The following is a 19,845-nucleotide window of genomic DNA, read 5'->3' as shown; positions in this document are numbered from 1 at the left end:
GCATCGTTAAAACGAAAGGGGAGCTCGGGACGAGTTCCGGACGGAGAGAAACCCGTTTTCATCCCACCCGCCCTCCTCCACCCTCGCGCCCTTTGAAGACACTCGCATGGCGGCTCGAAAAAAATATCAGTTGGAGATCCTGGCGTTGTTAATCATTCATCTCATGGTCGTAAATTTGCATATTGTACAAATTTGACGCCGAATGAAATTCTACTTTAACAAAAAAAATCCTGTTTAATTTTATTTTAATATAACTCACGTTATTTCGCGGCGTAACTTTTTATTTTATTTTCGAAGATTTATATTTTTATTTCAAAGATAATCGAAAGATATTTGTACCGTTTTATAGTACATGTGCTTTTCAGAAAAAATATGCAGAAATGATTATTCATCAGAGATTAACTTATTAAATTTTAAAATACCTTTCATGTGAACGTGCCTAGATCCATTTATGCTTTTTTTTTTCGTTTCTTTTTTACGATAACTATTCCATGTTATATATTTCAAGATTTTTACGAATCAAATGTTTGTTTAATTTTTGTTCAAGCAGATTTCTTAAATTAATTTTTTTCGTTCAGATATCTAAAGCATAACGGAATAAAAATATGATCTTCTACATAAAAATCGCGAAGGATTAAAACATTAATGCAGTGAAACTCGCAGATTACTTCGCCGCAGCTCACCTAACCGAGAGATATCATTTGCTCTCTCAAATATTTGGACATCCTTGCTGGATCTCGTCTTTTCGCTCGGCCACGTTCGACCTCGTCGCTTCTTTTTTCGGCGCGCATCCCATTCGAGGGATCGACGAGAAAAAAGGAGAGGCGTGTGGAATAAGGGGGAGGGTATGGACCTCTTGCACTTTAGTCCGATTAAATAGTACGGTCCTGGCTGGGCGGTTGGTAATTACGCAAAGTGGTCGGTGGTCTCTAGTTACTTCGCGTTTTCCGGCGAACTCCACTTCCGCCGTAGCCGCTGGTGCCGCCAACCCTCGTGATTTCCCGGCGAGGAAAAACGAAATTTTAACCGTCTACCATTATCTCTCGGTTTTGCCATACTGCTGTCAACGATCCGTATCGATATGTCCTTTTCATTCGAAAAATAAAAAAAATATCCGAGGAAATGTCTGTTATGATATTGGCACACTGATTTTTTATTATTGAAAAAATGTTATTAATTATTTATTGGAGTATTCTACGCAACGTTAGCTTTGCTTCCAATTAAAACGTGTGAGTTTTAATAAATTGAAAAATAAACAATTGCAAAAAATAAGTGGCATATTCATCGTATTGATTTTATACATTTCGGAAAAAATAGAAAATCACATTATTTTTATAAATATGTTATTATCACTATGGCAAGTATAATTTCTTAAATAGAAGCTGTAATAAATTCTAGAATGGTACGAAAAATATTTTAAAAGAAATAATTGTAATGATATTAAAACGATTTAAGAGTCGAAAATTGTAACAAATCAATACATCTTAAATTAAAATTACTGTAATATTTTTATTTACATTGCAACATATTTCTTCGAATCTATTTTCTTGAATTGTTTATTTAATGCTGTTAAAACAATTAATGCTAGCAATTTTTTTATTTCTGGAAAATAGAAACTGTTTCTTGGAAATAATTGTTTATATATTTCGTGAATTTTTTTATTCCTTTATTATAATAGTCATAAGAAAATGTGACTAAAAATATTTCTCTGATGAAAAATTGACTGCACTATTCGTCCCACTGGTCCCACATGCCCGATAAAAGCGAAGTATCACAATAAAGTCTAAATAAAATCAAAACCCGAGGACAGGCATAATAGAATCGTGGTGGGCAATATTCACGAAATATTTAGCGGGCGGAATTCGCGGTGGGAAACGCGGATTGCGCAACGCCGAGTGGACGGAATAGGATTGGATGCATCGGGACGATTTTAAAGCGTGCAGGGGACGAATACGCGGCCGGTTCGATCCGCCCCGATCGACGTAATATATATCTATCGTTGCGGTTTTGCACGGGGTTGCGGTTTCGATTTGCGATCGGCAAATGGAATCACGCGTCCTCCCTACCGTAGCGTCGAGACTCGTGCATTATAATCGAGCGACCGATTCGCACTCGCGTGAATTCGAAGTCTCGTCTTTCGCTCGCTCGGACGATCTCGCGCGACGCCGACTCACGGACCGACGTAAAAACTGCATCGCGGCAGGAAGTCGAGGTAATCAAATCAATTTCAACGCGAATTTGCCTGCTTCTTACCGGCCGCAGTCCCTCGCATTTAACAATGTTATTTCGTTTGCGAATTCGCACGGGAACGCGGGAGCGCTTCTCTCGCTTCTTGCGCGAGGAACGAAGGCAAAACATTCAAATAGATGGGCGAGAACAACCATTTTAATCACGCCGGATTCCATCGATCTGCAGCGGTTTATCGGTGATTTTCTCTATATTTTAGTACCTCGCTGTACTTTTTGCGACTCGTTGAAACATTGATCGGAATCAGCGGTTAGACGCTTTCAGGTCTTGCAGACTGAAATGTTATATATTTCAATTAATTTTAATTAATTCAGTTGTAGCCTTTTTAATTTCACGTTGTAGCCTTTTTAAATTCTAGATTACTTGGTTAAAAATGACACGTGTGCAAATTAATAACAGCACTGTATAATTAAAAAAATGCTACTTTAATTATATAAGAATACAAAATAAAATTATTTACTGGCTGTCATTCTTTCTCTGTGGAGAAAACATTTTTTGAACTACGAGAGTATAAAGTACGTCGAAACGTTTCGTTTTCACAATAAAAGAAAGTCCTTAATGATCAGACCTTAACGTTGTTATCGTGTGACCTAATAAGTATGCAACGCGATTCTTCTCGTGCCTGTTTCTTGTCGCGCACACTGTCGGGGGATTGACATGTAAATCATGCTGAGCCTTTTTGCATCGGACATCATTAAGTTTCCGCACCCCCGAGGGCGGTGGGCACGTAGAGGCAGCCGGACGACGAGCAATAAACGTCTTGGGCACACGGTATAAATAATCATCGATACGACGACAGTCCATTCGTAATTAAGCGAGATGGTGATGTACTGAAAACAGTAAAACGCGGAAATTTATATCCTACAGCGAGGCATAAAACTCGGTGAAAAAGTCCAAAGATGGCGGTATCTCTGGGCATTGCGTTTGGATTGATATCGTTGCAACACATGCCTGTATTTCGCTGCGGATATTAAAAAATAAATTTGCTAAAGGTAAACGTTATAATTTGTAAATTTATTTTTATGATTCGATGTGTTTATTTTTACAATATAATTTATTTTTATAATATTATCCAATACGTTCATTACCCAAAAATTAATATTTTGAATTTTACTGTGGAAATGTCTATTACCTATATATAGGACTTGACGTTGCATTTAATATTTGTATTTCTTATGCTCACATTTTATATTTTCTTTTTCATAATTTCAATAATTTTTTGTAATTAAATTCATACACAGTAAAAAAGTTTGTGTATTTGTGTTGGAAACGGTCCACTCACGTTTGTGTTAACAGTTTGTATTGAATTTTCTAACATATTCGAGTGTTAATTTAACATAATGTGATTATGTTATTTAAAGATTTTTTGTGAGATTGATATTCAATGTTTCTTATTGTTAGTGTCAAAATGACATAATTTATGAGTAAGTGAACAAGTAACATAAAAATAATGTGTTTTAAAACGTAAATTATAAGACAAATGAATGAAATGTGTTAATTTAACATATCATAAATATTAATTTTCTGAAAAAAAAAATGTTCCCGCGGTTTGTTTACAAACTGTGTCGATGTTATCTTTCTTTGTATGTATTCTCTTACATAATATTTATGTTACTCCTTAACATATTCATCTTGTGCAAAATTAACTCAAAAATTTGAGTGGACCATTTGGGACATGCGATTTGTGTTAAATTCAACACATTTTTTCCAACTGTGTATATGCAATTTAGATTGTAATTTATTGGAAAAAAATCTCAACAAAATCTTAACTTATTTTCAACACTGTAATTTTTTTTACATATAGCGGATCATAATAAATCGATATTGAATCATAACGACTGCGTTCAGTAGACTCAACAGTTGAGTGAGGGCTCGCTGTTATTGGTGTATTCTAGATCATTCAATCAGACTTTTAAATCTAAAAGAGTACATCAATATAACAGCGAGCGGCTCAGTCAACTGTTGAGTCTGCTGTGTGTGAACACAGTTATTACATAGAAAATAAATACATAACAAATCGATAAACTGGATACTTTTCCACGTCAATCAATTTTCATATTAGTAACAATAATACTACTAGCAACGCAATCTTCAGTATCTACTTGCATCTTCATTACGGCTGTATTATTGGATTTACCGATTTTTGTTATTTATATTCAGATACGCGTACTTGCTTTGGGATTCCTTTTTTCTGTCTCTCCTCTTTTCTCGTTCCTCACGGCGCGTTTAATCGGCCCAGGCGAAAGCCCATTACATCGGATGGCTTTGTCACGCCGGTGGCACTCTGTCGGAGAATTAATAACCCCGCTATACTCACGACGTGTACATACACCTCCCGCCCATGTGCCGCCACTCGAAACACTTCGGCCGAATTATTTGTTCGACACGATTCGATACGCGCGTTTCTGTCGTATCTTATCTCCGATCTAACGTCGCACCCTCGATGTACGAGATGCAGAGACGAAGAAAGGGGAAAAAAAAGCGGCAACTTGAAGGAGCAATACAGAACGCCGCCGACACCTCCAGGCAATTGATCCTCTCCTTTTAGCTTTTTTAGTCAAAGACCGTGACTTCTTTTAATTCCATGTGTTGGTGCGAGTATGTGAGTGAAATTGAAGTATCTAACGTTTATCGGAACAACGCAGATTAATTTTTCTTTATTTTTACAAACGCAAGATGGTTGAGTTCAGTTTATTCGCTTATTCATTGCCGAACGTATTTCAAATATTCTAACTCTTTTGCACGTTAAAAGTTTTTATAACACGATTACGTCTTGAATAATAATGATCCATCTTATTACTGACTAATTTTGTATTCTGCGCACACGCTCAATGATAAAGTAATGAAAGAGAATTGCGAAAGGGTTGAAGAAGACATTTTGTCTATATTTTTCTCACGGAAAGGATTACGGAGCGAATTGAAATGAAGAGATCAAAACGGGGGAAGGCGAGAAACTCGGAATCGGCTGCTCGATCTCCGGTCTGGCAGGATAATAAAAAACGACGGAGGGTGGGACGATAGAAGAGTGAAAGACGTACGTGAACGGGGGAGAGTCGCGGGAGGAGCTATCCATTAAAGGCACTCGCGGCCACCGGCAACCCCCATTTTTCAAGATTTTGTTGAAAGGGGGATTTGCCGCCTTTCCTGTTTCGAGTGCTGCTGGAGAGATATCGGCAGTACGCAATCAAGAGATTAAAATGAAAGCGTAATCACACGGAGAACTTCGTAGAACGATAATAGTTCGACACGGAAGGAACGTTAGTTGCAGTACAGTAAGTACAACTACGGCCATTGCCAGCGTAGAAATAATACATCAGTTATATCTTTCGACGCTTCCTTACAAGTCCCCCGTACATGCACGCACGTGTATCGGTGCTTCTTTCCGGCCTTCAACGGTGTATTGACCCGCAGCAAATAGGAGCACGAAGTCCGCAGATTATTGTTACCCGAAATACGAGCCTGTAGTTTGCCGCTCGGAGGAAAAGAAGAGGATAAGAAGACCCGCGGACCCGTAAATAATCGCTTCCGATCGGTAAATGATTCGGGTGTCACGCAACGTTGTGGCACTTTAATCCTTCCAATATGATTTTTATTCTATATAGAAAGTTAGAAAAGTTCACGTGCTCTCTTCCTACTCAAAGATTCGTCATACAATTTAAGATCTATAATATTTAATTTGGAATAAGTCGCATGATATGTTGCAAAAATATAATGGAAATTGAGCATTTAAATCAAATGCTGTGAAAATCCTTTTAACAATTAAAACTTCAGCTTAAAGACTGTGCAGGCCGAACATCTGCAATGAGATAATACCAGGTTTCATCCTGATCCCTCTTTGAATATTATCGGAAGACATTAGAGGAACGCACCCTTTGCTGATAATAAATTCCCGTTCGGTCGGCGGAATTAATCGCGTTCGAGGTACGGGGCCTGCTGGATCAAGAGGTTTTCTTATTCGCGCGATACCGTCGATTCGCCTCGAGCGAATGGCTGTCGGTTCTGCCAAATTTAAGGGCTCCAGCGATCCGGCGCCAATGCACGTTTAAATTGATGGCTTCACGGTCCCTTGCATTTCGCGCTTAGGTACTTCGTGTCTTCCCCACCCGCTCGGACGAAGCCTACCCTCCCGTTCACGAGGGAGGCGCGATCTGGAGCTTTATCCTATTAATCAATGCGCATAAATTGTTTTAAGGGAATCGTTACCGCGCCATTCGGACATACCGTACGACGTTGTTGCCGGGGTTAATGTCGCGCGCAGAATGAGGGAGGAAAATCGAAGCGGCGAACCGGAATCATTAGATGTAACACGAAATATATAGACGGCGCCGGGCCGAGATTTATTGGCCTGGAAAGTGGGAATTCCGCAGCTGCACTCGCCTATTCATTCTCGCCAAAACAGCCTGATCCGTAAGACTTTGTTTCGTGACGGAGCCACGACGCGATTTGCATCATGCTCGATTTAAATGTATCTCGACAAGATTAGACTTTTGTTATAGGTACAAGCAGTATATCGTACTTGTCAGGCACGAAATTGGAAAACTTCAACTTTTTTTGTTATACATCATTCATGAGATGTCCGAATACAGTCAATTAGTTATATAGTTACAAAATGGAATAATTTGAATTATTCTAAATAATCTGGAAATTCAGATGCACAATAAAAAATAATCTATATATCAGATTAAGAGAAATATTTTTTTTATAGCAAATATTTTTTTAATTATTCAACGCAAGCGAAATGGGATTGGAAACGATCGTTCATTAGAAGCAACCGGTTGATAACGAAAATGGATTCCGTAACCGATATATAAACCTGAGAAATGAGCTCGCGATTATTTGCGGTTGAACGATTTCGTGTTTATTTCTGATAAATAATTTCGACGCGTTGTGGTGGAAAGGCAGCGGTGAACCTTTCATCATAGAATTCGCTCGCGATGCGAGAGAGAGCTCATTATACACAGGGCGATTTAATTCGGAGTTGAAACGCCGGATTATGAGCTGGTCCGCTGGTATTAATATCAAACGATTATCTCGCTCGATTATTGTTATCGTCGTACGATTAGCGGGTGGATTTATGCGCGGGCGTCCGCTCATACAAGTTAATAATGCCAGTTATTCCGCTCTAATATAGCAAATATTTATTATATTATCAGAACAGTGCTATGGTGAAGTAATTTTAAACCGTCAGATTCAACAAAAAGGCCTAAAGCTCATTCCCAACCTTTTAATTCCTCATCCCTATATAGCTTTGTTTAAGGATTAAAAGCCAGAATAAACTTGATTCAAGTAGGAACTAACAATAAGTTTAAAAGTATATCATACAGATTAGAAGGACTGTTATATATAAAATACAAAGACGTTATTAAATTAGTAAAGTTTTAAATATCAATGGAGAATTCTCTTTGAGCGACCGAAACTTTAAGTCGGAAATGCGAAGAAAAATAGCGACGGTTGGTTGGATTCAATCACGGCGATCGATTAAAACCATTCTCCCACGCAATCGCCTTAGTTAAACTCCTTCGAAAGAAAATCCGTCTTTGCTTTAAAGCTTTTCTTTTGTTCTCTCTCTCTCTCTCTCTCTCTCTCTCTCTATTTTTATGTAGCCGTCATCTTTATTCCTTCTTTTTTCTTCTCGCGCGTTATTATCGTCTCTGAGTCAAATGTGAAGGTGTGACAAAATAAGAGCAGAGATAAGAAAAGAGAAAGGCGAGGAGAAGGTAAATAAGAAGAAAATAATTCGAAGACGTCCTTCTAAGTTGACGTTTCTACGAGAAGCGTGAGAAGGACAAAAACGGAGGTAGCTCAGAGGTAGCTTAACTCGCGTTATTCTCGTTGGAGCAAACGACTACTTGCGTCACTAGAGGCACCTCCTTTTTTCCTCTTTCCTATTTTCATCTTCTTTCAACTTATAGGAACTGCGAGCGACTTTCGGTGACTGCGGAAATCTTGTAGGACCAGATTGAGATACCGACATAAACGGGCGGACTTGTTAACGCCACTAGAGCTTGTGTTGTTTTCTGTATTTCACTCTTTCTCCTTCTTTTGTGAATTTCTATTCGAAAATCCACTTGATTCACATATTAATAAGAATAAATTTCAATTTAATGTCTAATTTTCATGTTTAATCTTTAATTCAATCTCTAAACATAAAAAACGCGATATGATTAAATTCAATTATAAAACAGATGAAAATTATATATAATTTTATACATATATATGTATATAATTTAAAAAATTCTTCTAGTCCTGATACATATACAATACAATATCAGAGATAGGGGAATTTTAATTTTCTTATTTTAAAATAATGAGGTTCGAAAAATAAGCATGTTATATATTATTCGAATATTGTTTTTACTTTAAAATAGAAACGTCCAGTTAGATATGATTTTTAAAATGTTCTTCTTTCATACATATATAGCTATAAAGAATCTCCATATAGTATGAATAAATCGCGTTTATCTCGTTCTTTTTTCTCTTCCTCTTTTAGATTTACCGGTGATACCGCCCACCACCCTCGCGCATCATGCACGCTGTAATAACGAATAATGCGGGGCAGTTAGACGTTAGCGGGGCCTCGATCCCGCTAGTCCTTAAGTGAAAAGTGAGCCCTCGTTTCGTGAAGCACCCCTAAGCCAGGATCGTGCACGCGGGACACGCAGTGGGGATCAAGTCTTTCGAAGGGGGCGAATAATATAATCGTTACCCATGGCGTTCGCGTAATTTTTCCTTTTATAGCATAAATCGCGATGCGTCTTTTCCTCGACGTCGATGACATCCGCTGTGTGATAGCGATTTAGTCCACTCTGTCAAATTGAAAACTGCAAAGACTTCCAGACAAAAGATTATAGTTTTGCTGCGAAATGTCTTTTGGTTGTTGTAAATATAGCTATAGAGAATCCGATTCCAGAACGTTGCAAATTTGTACAATATATAAATACACATTAACTTTACAAATTTTTGAGAATATTGTGTAAAAAGGAAATTACATTTTTAAACATTTTTATTCTTTTTAATTTTAACGAAAATGATAATGCTAAAATTTAAAATGATAATTTATAAATATAAAACATATTTATAAATTATGTATTTTTAAATCATGCATTTTGTATATATAATTCTACGTTGACCTTATATTTGTTATTATCACAAATTAATCTTTTCTGAATAATTTCCTTACATTTTCTATATATTGCAATGGACCATGTCATGCTGCATTGCTTGCTACGATTCATATATCATGTCGATGATAAAATCGATGATGTTAGCAGGAAGACGGTTTATGTCTTGACATTTCAAGCGAGAGTATGTTACTTATTACTGGTTGACGTTTCTATCATGAGATATAAGCTAACTTGCTTATAACTCCATTACTTATTACACTTGGCACTCTTGCTAGATCAATAAAGAGCTAAGAGCAGAGAAAAAAAGCTACTTGCTCGTATATCACTCATTCGATAACCTATGCACTTCATTACACTTAAGTGCATTGAGCGTCACATTCACGGCGAGATCACATTTATTAGTCAAACATGATGTTGACAGTCTAATTTTATATCCTTCGCAAGATGAAATTATGTCATCAATTTTATTTCTATTTCTTAATCTTTTCATCTTATCTTATAATATTATGCAATAATGTTTCATATTTTTAGTAATAAAAATTCAGTTTTTTCTAAATACATATCGGAATACATACAGTGAAGTCTTTACAAAAAATTACTTGTACATTGTTTTATGATAATCTATACATCATTTTTTTGGAAAGATGTATTGCAGAACATTGAAGTAATTTTTATATGCCCTTTTGTATTACATAAATTAACGTTAATCGCTTCGTTAATGGAAGCTGTAACGCAAAGAGTTGCGGAGTCTGCCCGCAGGCATTCACATCGTCCACTATCTTTTGGCAGCCGCGTTCCTTCGTCCACTTTCTTTCTTAAGGCCAGGCCGATGACTGCCCGGCCTCCCGGTTCCTTTGAAATTATAGGCGCTTTACGGTACTTGCTCATAATCATTTTATGCTTCGCCGAAGCACTCCAGAACGAAGCTGCACGAAATACCGTGGAAGTTATTTACGTATGGTAAATACGCGCTTTGCGAATGAATCGAGGCTAATTTGACAGTTTTCTAATTTTGCTCCATGTATCTTGGAAGAGATGCCTGATGACTTTTTGCACGATTTTAATTTGAACTCCTTGTGTCTGAAGTTTGACGAGAATGCAATACCGTCCTTATCCCGTTATCGTCAATTTGCGTTAGGCTAATTTTTGCGAATTAAATTTATTCTACTGTTTTTTTTTGTTTTGTGAATCTCAATGAATGTTGTTGACATTTATTTGTATGATATTAAATTCTCAATGATTCTCTCATTTCAAACTATTTTGTATTATGACGAAACAAATTTTATTGTAATATAATATTTATTAATTTTATAATAATCCAATATTTGAGTAAGTCCATTGTAACTCCACACGAGTTTTCTTTAAAAAAACAGTCATCTAAAATTTTTTTTATGACATACATTGCGATGATAGCTCCTATAAATCGATTGAAAGTTCGTGTCATACACGAGTATCTGTTCTATAGAAAGCACGAAAGCAATAAGAATCTTCGCCACATCGCCCATTCGATAAACTCATCCATGTCACGCTTGAAATAGCGTCCAATTTCAAATAGGTATTACTGGATTCCAGCAAGTGTCTCCGTTGCGAGAGTCGTTCTCAAAGTCGAAGATATCGAATTTGCATTTTTTGCATTTGCATTCTCTCCGTAGGTAACGAATTTGCATTTTTCAGACGAATCGTGGAAACTGCACGATCCTCGCAGCTACGACTGTATTTCGTCCGATTCTGATATTACACGTGCATGAAAATCTTATCGATGTAGATTAGTTGTAACCCGATTTCCTATTAGTAAAAGACTTCAGAAATATGAAAATCAATTCAAATTAATGAAATGAAACGATTTCAATATATTTATTCGAAAAACGTTTTCTTAACAGTCTCATTTGATCATTATGTGTAATTATTTTCATCAACATTATAAAATTATATCCAGATTGATTACTATTCCATAATTGTTAATGAACTTAACTCTTACAAATCTTTAATCTGATAAAGATGAAACAGATCAAATTGAAAGCTGCTCGTATTATTTGGCTCCTGTTCGGGTTACAGAGTCTGATATCGCCTGTTGAAATTTTCAAAGCATCGTGTCAGTTTCACGTCGCGTCGTGTCGCGCCGTGGATATCTGTTCACGATGAACTCCGTTAGAAGCAAGACAGAGATGAGGTTGAAGCGGAAGAAAAGTCGATGCTGTAAAAAGAGAGAGCGAGAGAGAGGGGGGGGGGACGAGAGAAGACGAGTGTAGGCGGCATTCGAGTAGCACGGGGAAGCGACACGACGGAATTTCAGAAATTGCGCTCGACATTTTCGCATACAGTGTATATATAGCTAACCGAGCTGTGCTTCCTCCTCTTCATTCTCCACGATCTTCTCTTCATTCTCATCCATTTCTTGTAGCTGCTCTTTCCGAGCTCTCGCGATTGAAACAAAGAGATGTATCGGCGACATTCGGAAATCGATGATTCTGTTGAAGACACCTTGATATTGCAATATCAATTTTGAGTTTGAATAAGTTAGCATAAAAGATTCAATGTTACAACTTCATTTATTCGTGAATCGCGTGGAATTTTATAACATATTCTTCATGGTCTTCTGCGTACGAGGAGAATTAAAAGATTAATATAAATTGGTACACAGTAAAAAAATTTGTGTATTTTTGTATTGGAAACGGTCTACTCACGTTTGTGTTAACAGTTTGTTGAATTTTTTAACATATTCGAGTGTTAATTTAACATAATGTGATTATGCTATTTAAAGATTTTTTATGAAATTGATATTCAATATTTCTTAGTGTCAAAATGACACAATTTATGAGTAAATGAACGAGTAACATAAAAGTAATGTGTTTTAAAACGTAAATTCTAAGACAAATGAATGAAATATGTGTTAATTTAACATATCATAAATGTTAATTTTCTGAAAAAAAAAATATGTTCCCACGGTATGTTTACAAACTGTGTCGATGTTATCTTTCTTCGTATTTATTCTCTTACATAATATTTGTGTTACCTTCTAATATATTCATCTTGTGTAAAATGAACCTAAGAGTTTGAGACCGTTTGGGACATTCGATTTATGTTAAATTCAACACATTTTCCAACTGTGTACGTTTCGGATATACAATTTCCAGTTTAAATTTTCGAATATAAAGCAACATATTTCGTTATTCACAATATTGTTTCAAGAATTAACGATAAGACACCTTAATGGTAAGCAACGTCGCGCGTCGTTTGCATTCTTGGGAACTCGGTTCTCGTTCAACACACGAGCCAGATTCGCGACGGATTTTCCGCAGAGAGAATTGCGAGTTAATTTCCCGTGCGGTCGCCTCCGGCCCATAACATCGGCTCGTTGTCGTCGTCAATTATTTTTAATTGCGCGCCGATCGGTGCCCCGGGCTTTGCGCGGTGTGCATTAAAATGCGCCTGAGTGTAAAATTGAAACTCGCGAGGTCGCGGTCGCGTATACCGTATCTCCGCCGATGCGATAATGTGATTTTCAACAAATAATTTTGATTCTCCCTTGCTCATTGCGCTCTCGCAATCGCACAGTTCATTGCGAGCATCATTTTGCGCGGGGGTCGTCAATGATGGACGAGTTCGTGCTCGAAATCATTGCGAAACGAGAGACGGGGGATGGCCGGAGGGATGAAGGGGAGACGAGTGATTGGAAAGGGGAGAGGCGGTCGGCAGGTGCGTGGCTGTTCAATATTCATCGGCGAGAGGCGTCGAAATGATTTTAAGTGCCTGCAGAAATTGCCGCGGCACCGGCGTTTTCTGATAATCTGCATTATTTCGATCGCTTTGATCGCCGCTGCTTTAATAATATGTAGATTTATGTTTTCATCCGGGCGGCGGCGGTGGTGACGGCGGCGACGGCGGCGCGTCACTTCTCTCGTCCTGACACAGTCCGACGGGATGTGGAAATTATTATTGAATTATTTATTATGTTCTAAGTACCGACACAGGATGTGTTCTTCGTTTACTGAAATTTTATGTGAGAAACAATGTTAAATAAATTTCATCGCTATAATTACGTCAAGGTGTTAATAATGCGATTAAATGGTAGAAAATTACTTCCGACATTTTGTCACTATCATTTAAGGATCCTAAAGTAATATTGAAAGTAACGTGAAGTGCTACATGTGTCTTCATTAAATTTAGAGAAATTGGAAAATTAGAAAATTTTTATAAGGGATCCCAGAAGTATGTGAATTATTATATTTTAAGTCCCGTTTTTACAATGATTCCATTTCCAAAGTGTGAGATCTTTTTGAATTTTAAGGAATTAAAACAAATTTACTAAAAATTTTTTTGTGGTATTCAGAAATATTTCTTGAATTAAAATGTTAATAATGGATAACATTGAATGTGATTCTGTGTCATAAAAACTTTATGTTTTTATCTTTTTCATAATAAAAGAAAATATTTTTTACACAAAAATTTATTGACAATAAAAAAGATTTTTTAATACAGGATGTTTTCGCGCATTTTAAAATATCGCAAGATCTTCAATAAAAATATCGTAACAAAAATACAAATACTTAGAATTTTTAAATTGAAGAATAACGATACAAAAATATTATATCTTGAAAATTAGCAATCCTTCAACATTTTCTGAAAACATTTTACAAGCAAATCGTCTCAATAAGTATTTTATTCCAGTAAATGGCTTGCTCTATTTTTATTTTTATCGTACTTTTTTGGTATATAATTTTGGTGTCAACGGGAAGCATCTCGCTGCACTTGAACGTTTTTTTTTTTTTCTATAGCTCGACTCAAGAACTGAACATGGCGATAGCTCGGAAACGATAAAAGCATTTCCAAGAACGTTCGAAGGTGCACCGCGAAGTGCATCGTTGGGAATTCCTTCCTAGCGTTCGATTACCGATCTGAAAAATCCGCGGCGGAATAGTATTAAAGGAAAAAAAAAGACATAGTCGCCTTACTACTCGCTCGATTGTGTCGGGCGAATATATCCTCTTCTGCTCTTTTACTCTCTTTCCTTTCCTTTTTAATAAATGATCTTTCTCCCTTCGACCGCGTCGACCTCGGAGATGGGAATCGCGTTGTCATCGAGCTTATCGTGATTATCGCAGTGTACTACGTATCGGCATACGCATGGCACATCGTATGTAACATTGCGGTACGTTGCAAAGAAGAAAAGAGAGGGCAACATTGATGAAAGGAGAATAGCGCATCGCCGATTCTATTCGCGCGATGAACGCGCAGATACAAGGTTAGAGAAGATAGCATCGTCGGATTAATTATGCGTAATGCATGGGACGTACGCGAGGATGCGTTTGTGCACGTTGCACCAACGAAAGGGAAGAGAAGGGGACAGCCAGCGCATTCAATTATCGTCGTTATACCGGGAGTTTACAGATGTTTCGGCGATAATCGCGTTGCTACGTGGCTTCCACGTTCGTCGTATTAAGTGTTGAATGCCAGCGGCATCAAGAAGGAAGGAGAAAACGAGAAGCGAGAGGATGAAAAGGAGATGCGGAAGGGAGACTTAATTAGACTCGTCGGAAAAATTAACGCGGTCTGCTCGAAACGAACTGGCAGCACTCCAGGATATCTCGTGTCGCTGTTCTTCCGCGTCCGCGGAAATGCACCGCTGCAATCCAGCCGATGCAATCTGTGAAGTGGTCCGCCGTGATGCACGTGGCGGTTTGTGGCTCGATGAACTTCCTTCTTCATAATCGAGACGACTGCTCGTTGGCTCGCGATATACTTACCCTTAGAATTAGAAGTTTTATTCCGAGAGATTTGATGGAAATTTTTTAGGAAACCTTACACACATACACAATATATTTGAGATTTAAAATGTATATTGAAGAATTACTGAATTTTTCATTTCAATGTGTTCAATTACAAAATGTTCGAAAAAACGTTTACACATTCCAGAATTAAAAAGAGAGCGATTAATGATAACATTAATAATATTAATATTATATATAATAAATAGTTTAAATAAGTATTTTAAATATTAATTGGTTAAGTATTGTATAATACTTATATAATTCTAATCAATTTTATAATATTTTTTAGAAGACAAAATTATCTATCTAGATTTTTTTTTCAAAGATCAGGCATTTTGAATTCTCAGTCGATTAAAGGTATCGATATGTACTTGAAATTTATTGTACCTTGAGTTTTCTTGCACCTACAATATTTTTTAAATAAAAGGCATTTGATGTACGATTAGAGTAAAAGAGTAAAGCGGAGCATTCCGTCAGTTTCAACCTTTAAAGTGATTAAAGTTAACAAACAACATCTTTTTGCAGTGACCTTTAAATGTTCAGTATACGCTGTTCAGTAACAAACACTATCAAAAAGTGAAAAATAGACGGAAAAGCCCCGTTCTACTCTATTATTTATTCACTCTTTTATATAAATGTACTATTTGTCATCTTTTTTCCGTCAGTTATATTTTACCGTAAATAACATATGTATTTTACTTAAGATTTAACATTTGCCGAAAATGCACACTTTTGCGCGTAATCTACACGAGTCACCTGCTACCCCCTTCGGCGGCGACCCAACGGGACACGACGTGACTCTCATTCTTTTTCCTCGAAATTCCATATGGTATTTTTTTTTTCCGATAAGCTGATAGGTCGATGGGCGCACGCGCGACGTCGCAGGAAAAATCGAGCGAGCATCGCCGGTAAACACTATAAATCAGCTTAATCCGCGCGTCTAGCGAAGCGAAGGGGTTGGGGATATGTGTGCGTTCGCGTGAATGTAGGTTAACGAAGGCGAAAAAGGAAAACAATTTTGGTGTCAGCGTTTCGAAATTTGCAGACCGCACGAACACGGCGCGATTCTATCGAATAAAAACAGTGTGCGTTGTGCAACGGGTGAAACAAGATGAATTAGGGTGGTGAACTGCGATCCATAACCATATGCCATACGTGTTACGTTTAAAAAATAACATAATGAGTGCGTTTTCACGTTTACACGCTATAAGCATCAATTCATCTTTGTTGTCTATCAAATATTTAACAAGGACAAATGATGATTACAAGTGCTGTAAGCGTGTTAAATGGAACGCACCTAAAATATGGTGCGATCAATAGACTTATTTGAATCTATTAATACGATAATTTAAATTTAAAGAAATACAGAAAAAACGATTTTGTTGAAGTGTTTAAGGGCCGTATTTATAGTTATAGGCTTTTATTTTAAAATTGTCTTAAATAATGTGTCTCTTCCAGGAGATCCTGAAGTCATATGTTTTATCGATTTAATAGAACTTACATACACACGATGTACGTTGACACATCACACACTATTACATCAATATCACACGCACATGTACGTAAATTTTCTAACTAGCTAATCTTTCATATTAAGTATCTAAACCTAATTCTAAGAACTCAATATTGTTTGTTCATGTAATGTTCAAGCCCAAATCAAGATTGTTTTATATGTATGTATGAAGTATAAAACTTGTATGTAAGGTAAATATTGTTATAAGTCAGAAGTTGGTAACAAAACTGTAATTTTCGAACTTTTTTCGTTTTTGGCAAAACAATTATTGAACGCCCAAGCTAGTTGTCAAAACTTTTTAAAGTATTATCATCATGCTTGAGCATCCTACATAATTATTTTGATTAGTATAATTATTTTAGTATATTTATTTTCAGATCTGTAGCTAGCTAATTCTTAGATATTTCAACAAAACCGTTCTTTCTATGCAATTTTAAATCTTTTTAGAAAGATAAGAAAAATTATATCGAGAAATAATATCTGTTTCATACACACGACATGCAAGTGTTTTCTTAATTCCAGCATACCGAATACTTATAATATATCTATTCAACATATCTATCTATACTTTAATCTAGTTTACGACGTGCACCGCATGTATGATATCTTAGCCTGAATCGCATTTCCACGTATAATCGCGACCGTAAGTCGACCGCGCGTCTCTGCAAAAAAAACAACAACAAACAAGATAGAGAACGTAAGAATGGTCACCTGATAAAGTGTACGATTTACGTAAACGCAATAATAACGTGATGGCGTCCAATCTTGGCATACCGAACGTATGTGTTCTCGGAAATCGCGATGCACTCCGGGGTGAGCGTACACATAGTTGGCGCGAAATGCAAGAGCCATCGGCGAGCAGCACGCCCCAATGCACAGAGCGTGATCGTTTCTTTCTCTGCTTTCAGGCGTAGTCGGAGCTCGGAACCTCACGATGGAGTGCCGCAAGGGTCGACGGAAAGGAGGAGCTCCGATCCTCGGCAGTCTGCTACTTGCGTGGTTCTTAACCAACGGCTGCGCCGTCGTCGCACGAAATATAGGTGAGTGCGAGAAAGTATTTACGATTTCGGATCGCGGTTCCTTGCCGCGGGTAAGCCCCCCTCGATCCTTGCGCCAATTAAGGAGCTGGCTACAACGCGTGCGGATATTTACGCGCGGCACGTCCCGTAGAGCCTCTCGCGAAGTCGCGACTCGCCGCGCCGCAGGCAGAAGCCAGTTTTGCATCCCACCGCCTTCCGCATGTTCTCTTTAACTTCGCAGCGAGCACATTTTAAATTGTCACATCGGTGAGTACAACCGTTGTGCAGAATTGTGCTGGCTGGCTGGCTGGCTTCGCTTCGAGAAATTGTAATGGCAAATGGAATGTTTCTCAAAAGATTCTTTGTTTGAAAGTAAACGTCAAAGTATGTGCATATATGTGTGTATAATACGAACATATGTGTATAATATGTATAATGTAAGGCGTTAATTAAGTTGTAAGAAGTTGTCACTTGCTGAAAATCAAAAGACATAAATTTTATTTTTCACTGTAAAAGGAAACGAATACATGCCTGTCCACGAGCACGAAATCATTTTGCTTTATTAGTCAGAGTATTATTAATCAGGTGAATTATTTATCTGATAAAAGATCTCTATCCGAGTTTATTGTCTTTTATTGTCTATTATTTCAGTCGCATTTTTTAAGAAACTTAATTATGTGAGTTACGATGGACTCTAGCGTGTATGTTCTCCTACAAATTTTAAACAGAGTATGAAAGTTGCCTCGAAGAGGTTAATAACGAGGGTGGAAGTGGCCATGACGTGTATGCGCAGGGGACGAAAGAGCGTTGTTGCCGTAAACCTTGGAAAACCCTGTGAGATAGATGGGAGGTTTCGGCCGGCATGTTAAGTCCGGGAACATACCGTAGCACGCTCGTAGAATTAAACCGTTCTCGTGTTAATTGATTTAGGAGATTCCATCGGCGTATATACGAGTGTATGTATGTATTTTACCATGTTGCAAGTTTCTTGGTAATTCTTCTGTAGCAAGAATCTTATATTTTTTATAAGTATTTAATCAATATCTTTGACATAAATTGTGAGAAAATGTCACATTATATTCTACTTTTATCTTCTTTCTTGTACACAAAAAATGATTTTGCTAAACTATCTAAAAATTTAGCTAGGTACAGATCTGAAAATAATTTTGTTGGACCATCAAAATAATTATATAAGACGCTCAAACTGGTTGTTAGAATAAAGTGTTTGACAACATTGTTCATCATGCTTGAGATTCTTTCGTAATTATTTTGATGGTCCAACGAAATTATTTTCAAATTTGTATCTAGCTAAATTTTTAGATACTTTAGCAAAATCGTTCCTTCCGTGTATATATACGATGCTTTAACATGTGTTCAAATAGCTTGAGTGATAAACAAATGTTCTGGACCTTAATATTTATACATCAACTTAAAATATTTTTGACGTGAACTTATACATAAAACGTATTACTTTAAATGAGAAACGACGAACTACACAACACAAAGTCTAAAATCTTACAGACGTCTTATGTATATGACGATTTTAGATACGTATGTTGTCCTGGGAATATCTCTTTACGCTCCAAAAATGACATGTGCATTGATTTAATGAATTTTGCTATTTCATTGACAATTTCAATTCTTGGACATACAGAATTTCTAAACTGTCCGATTTATGCCTGTCTTCATACATTCTTATAGTTTCGGTTCTGTATTTTTTGTCAGTCTTTCGTCACTTTCATAGGGCATACGCATAAGAGTGAAAGTTCCTGGAATGACTTTTCAGGGTTTGGGTATAACTCTGTCGAAAAGAAATCTGTTCAGACGTCGACGGCAGTGCCTACAAATTTCTCTCGGGACCATTTCCTCTCTCTTGCATATTAGCCCGACTGTGCGAGCCCAGCTGCAATCTCCGACGACGTGTAACTGATCGCGGAAGTTGAAGAAAAACCCACATTGCTGAGGCACGCCAGCCGGCGCGGCCCAATACGCGAGGGGCGTCATTTTCTCTTCATAAATCCAAGGTTTTCCAGTGAGAAAACAAAAAAATATTCGAATATCTGCGACGTTGTTCACGGTACGGTTACGAAACTTGGATTTAATGTCTACATCATGGAAGAAAATGAAAAACGTGAAAGTTTTTGGAATTACATTGCAAAAATGTAAACGTAATT

General features: G+C 37.2%; 1 protein-coding gene across 8 annotated transcripts in view; it reads left to right on the top strand.

The window, feature by feature from the left end:
• LOC108722335 (latrophilin Cirl) overlaps positions 1 to 19,845 on the top strand; it is a 470,896-nt gene that overhangs the window by 177,691 nt on the left and 273,360 nt on the right. For all 8 annotated transcript variants that reach the window (XM_018447387.1, XM_018447388.1, XM_018447385.1 and 5 more), the window contains one exon: positions 17,561 to 17,692. In XM_018447387.1, the coding sequence (XP_018302889.1) occupies positions 17,587 to 17,692 (106 nt within the window). In that variant the 5' untranslated portion in view covers positions 17,561 to 17,586. The remainder of the gene's footprint in view (positions 1 to 17,560; positions 17,693 to 19,845) is intronic.

The sequence above is a fragment of the Mycetomoellerius zeteki genome, unplaced genomic scaffold (assembly GCF_001594055.1).
Source record: "Mycetomoellerius zeteki isolate Tzet28-1 unplaced genomic scaffold, Tzet1.0 scaffold20, whole genome shotgun sequence".
In the NCBI taxonomy this organism is placed as follows: domain Eukaryota; kingdom Metazoa; phylum Arthropoda; class Insecta; order Hymenoptera; family Formicidae; genus Mycetomoellerius; species Mycetomoellerius zeteki.
The sequence above is the reverse complement of the archived record's forward strand: the minus strand, read 5'-3'. Positions and strand labels throughout refer to the sequence as shown.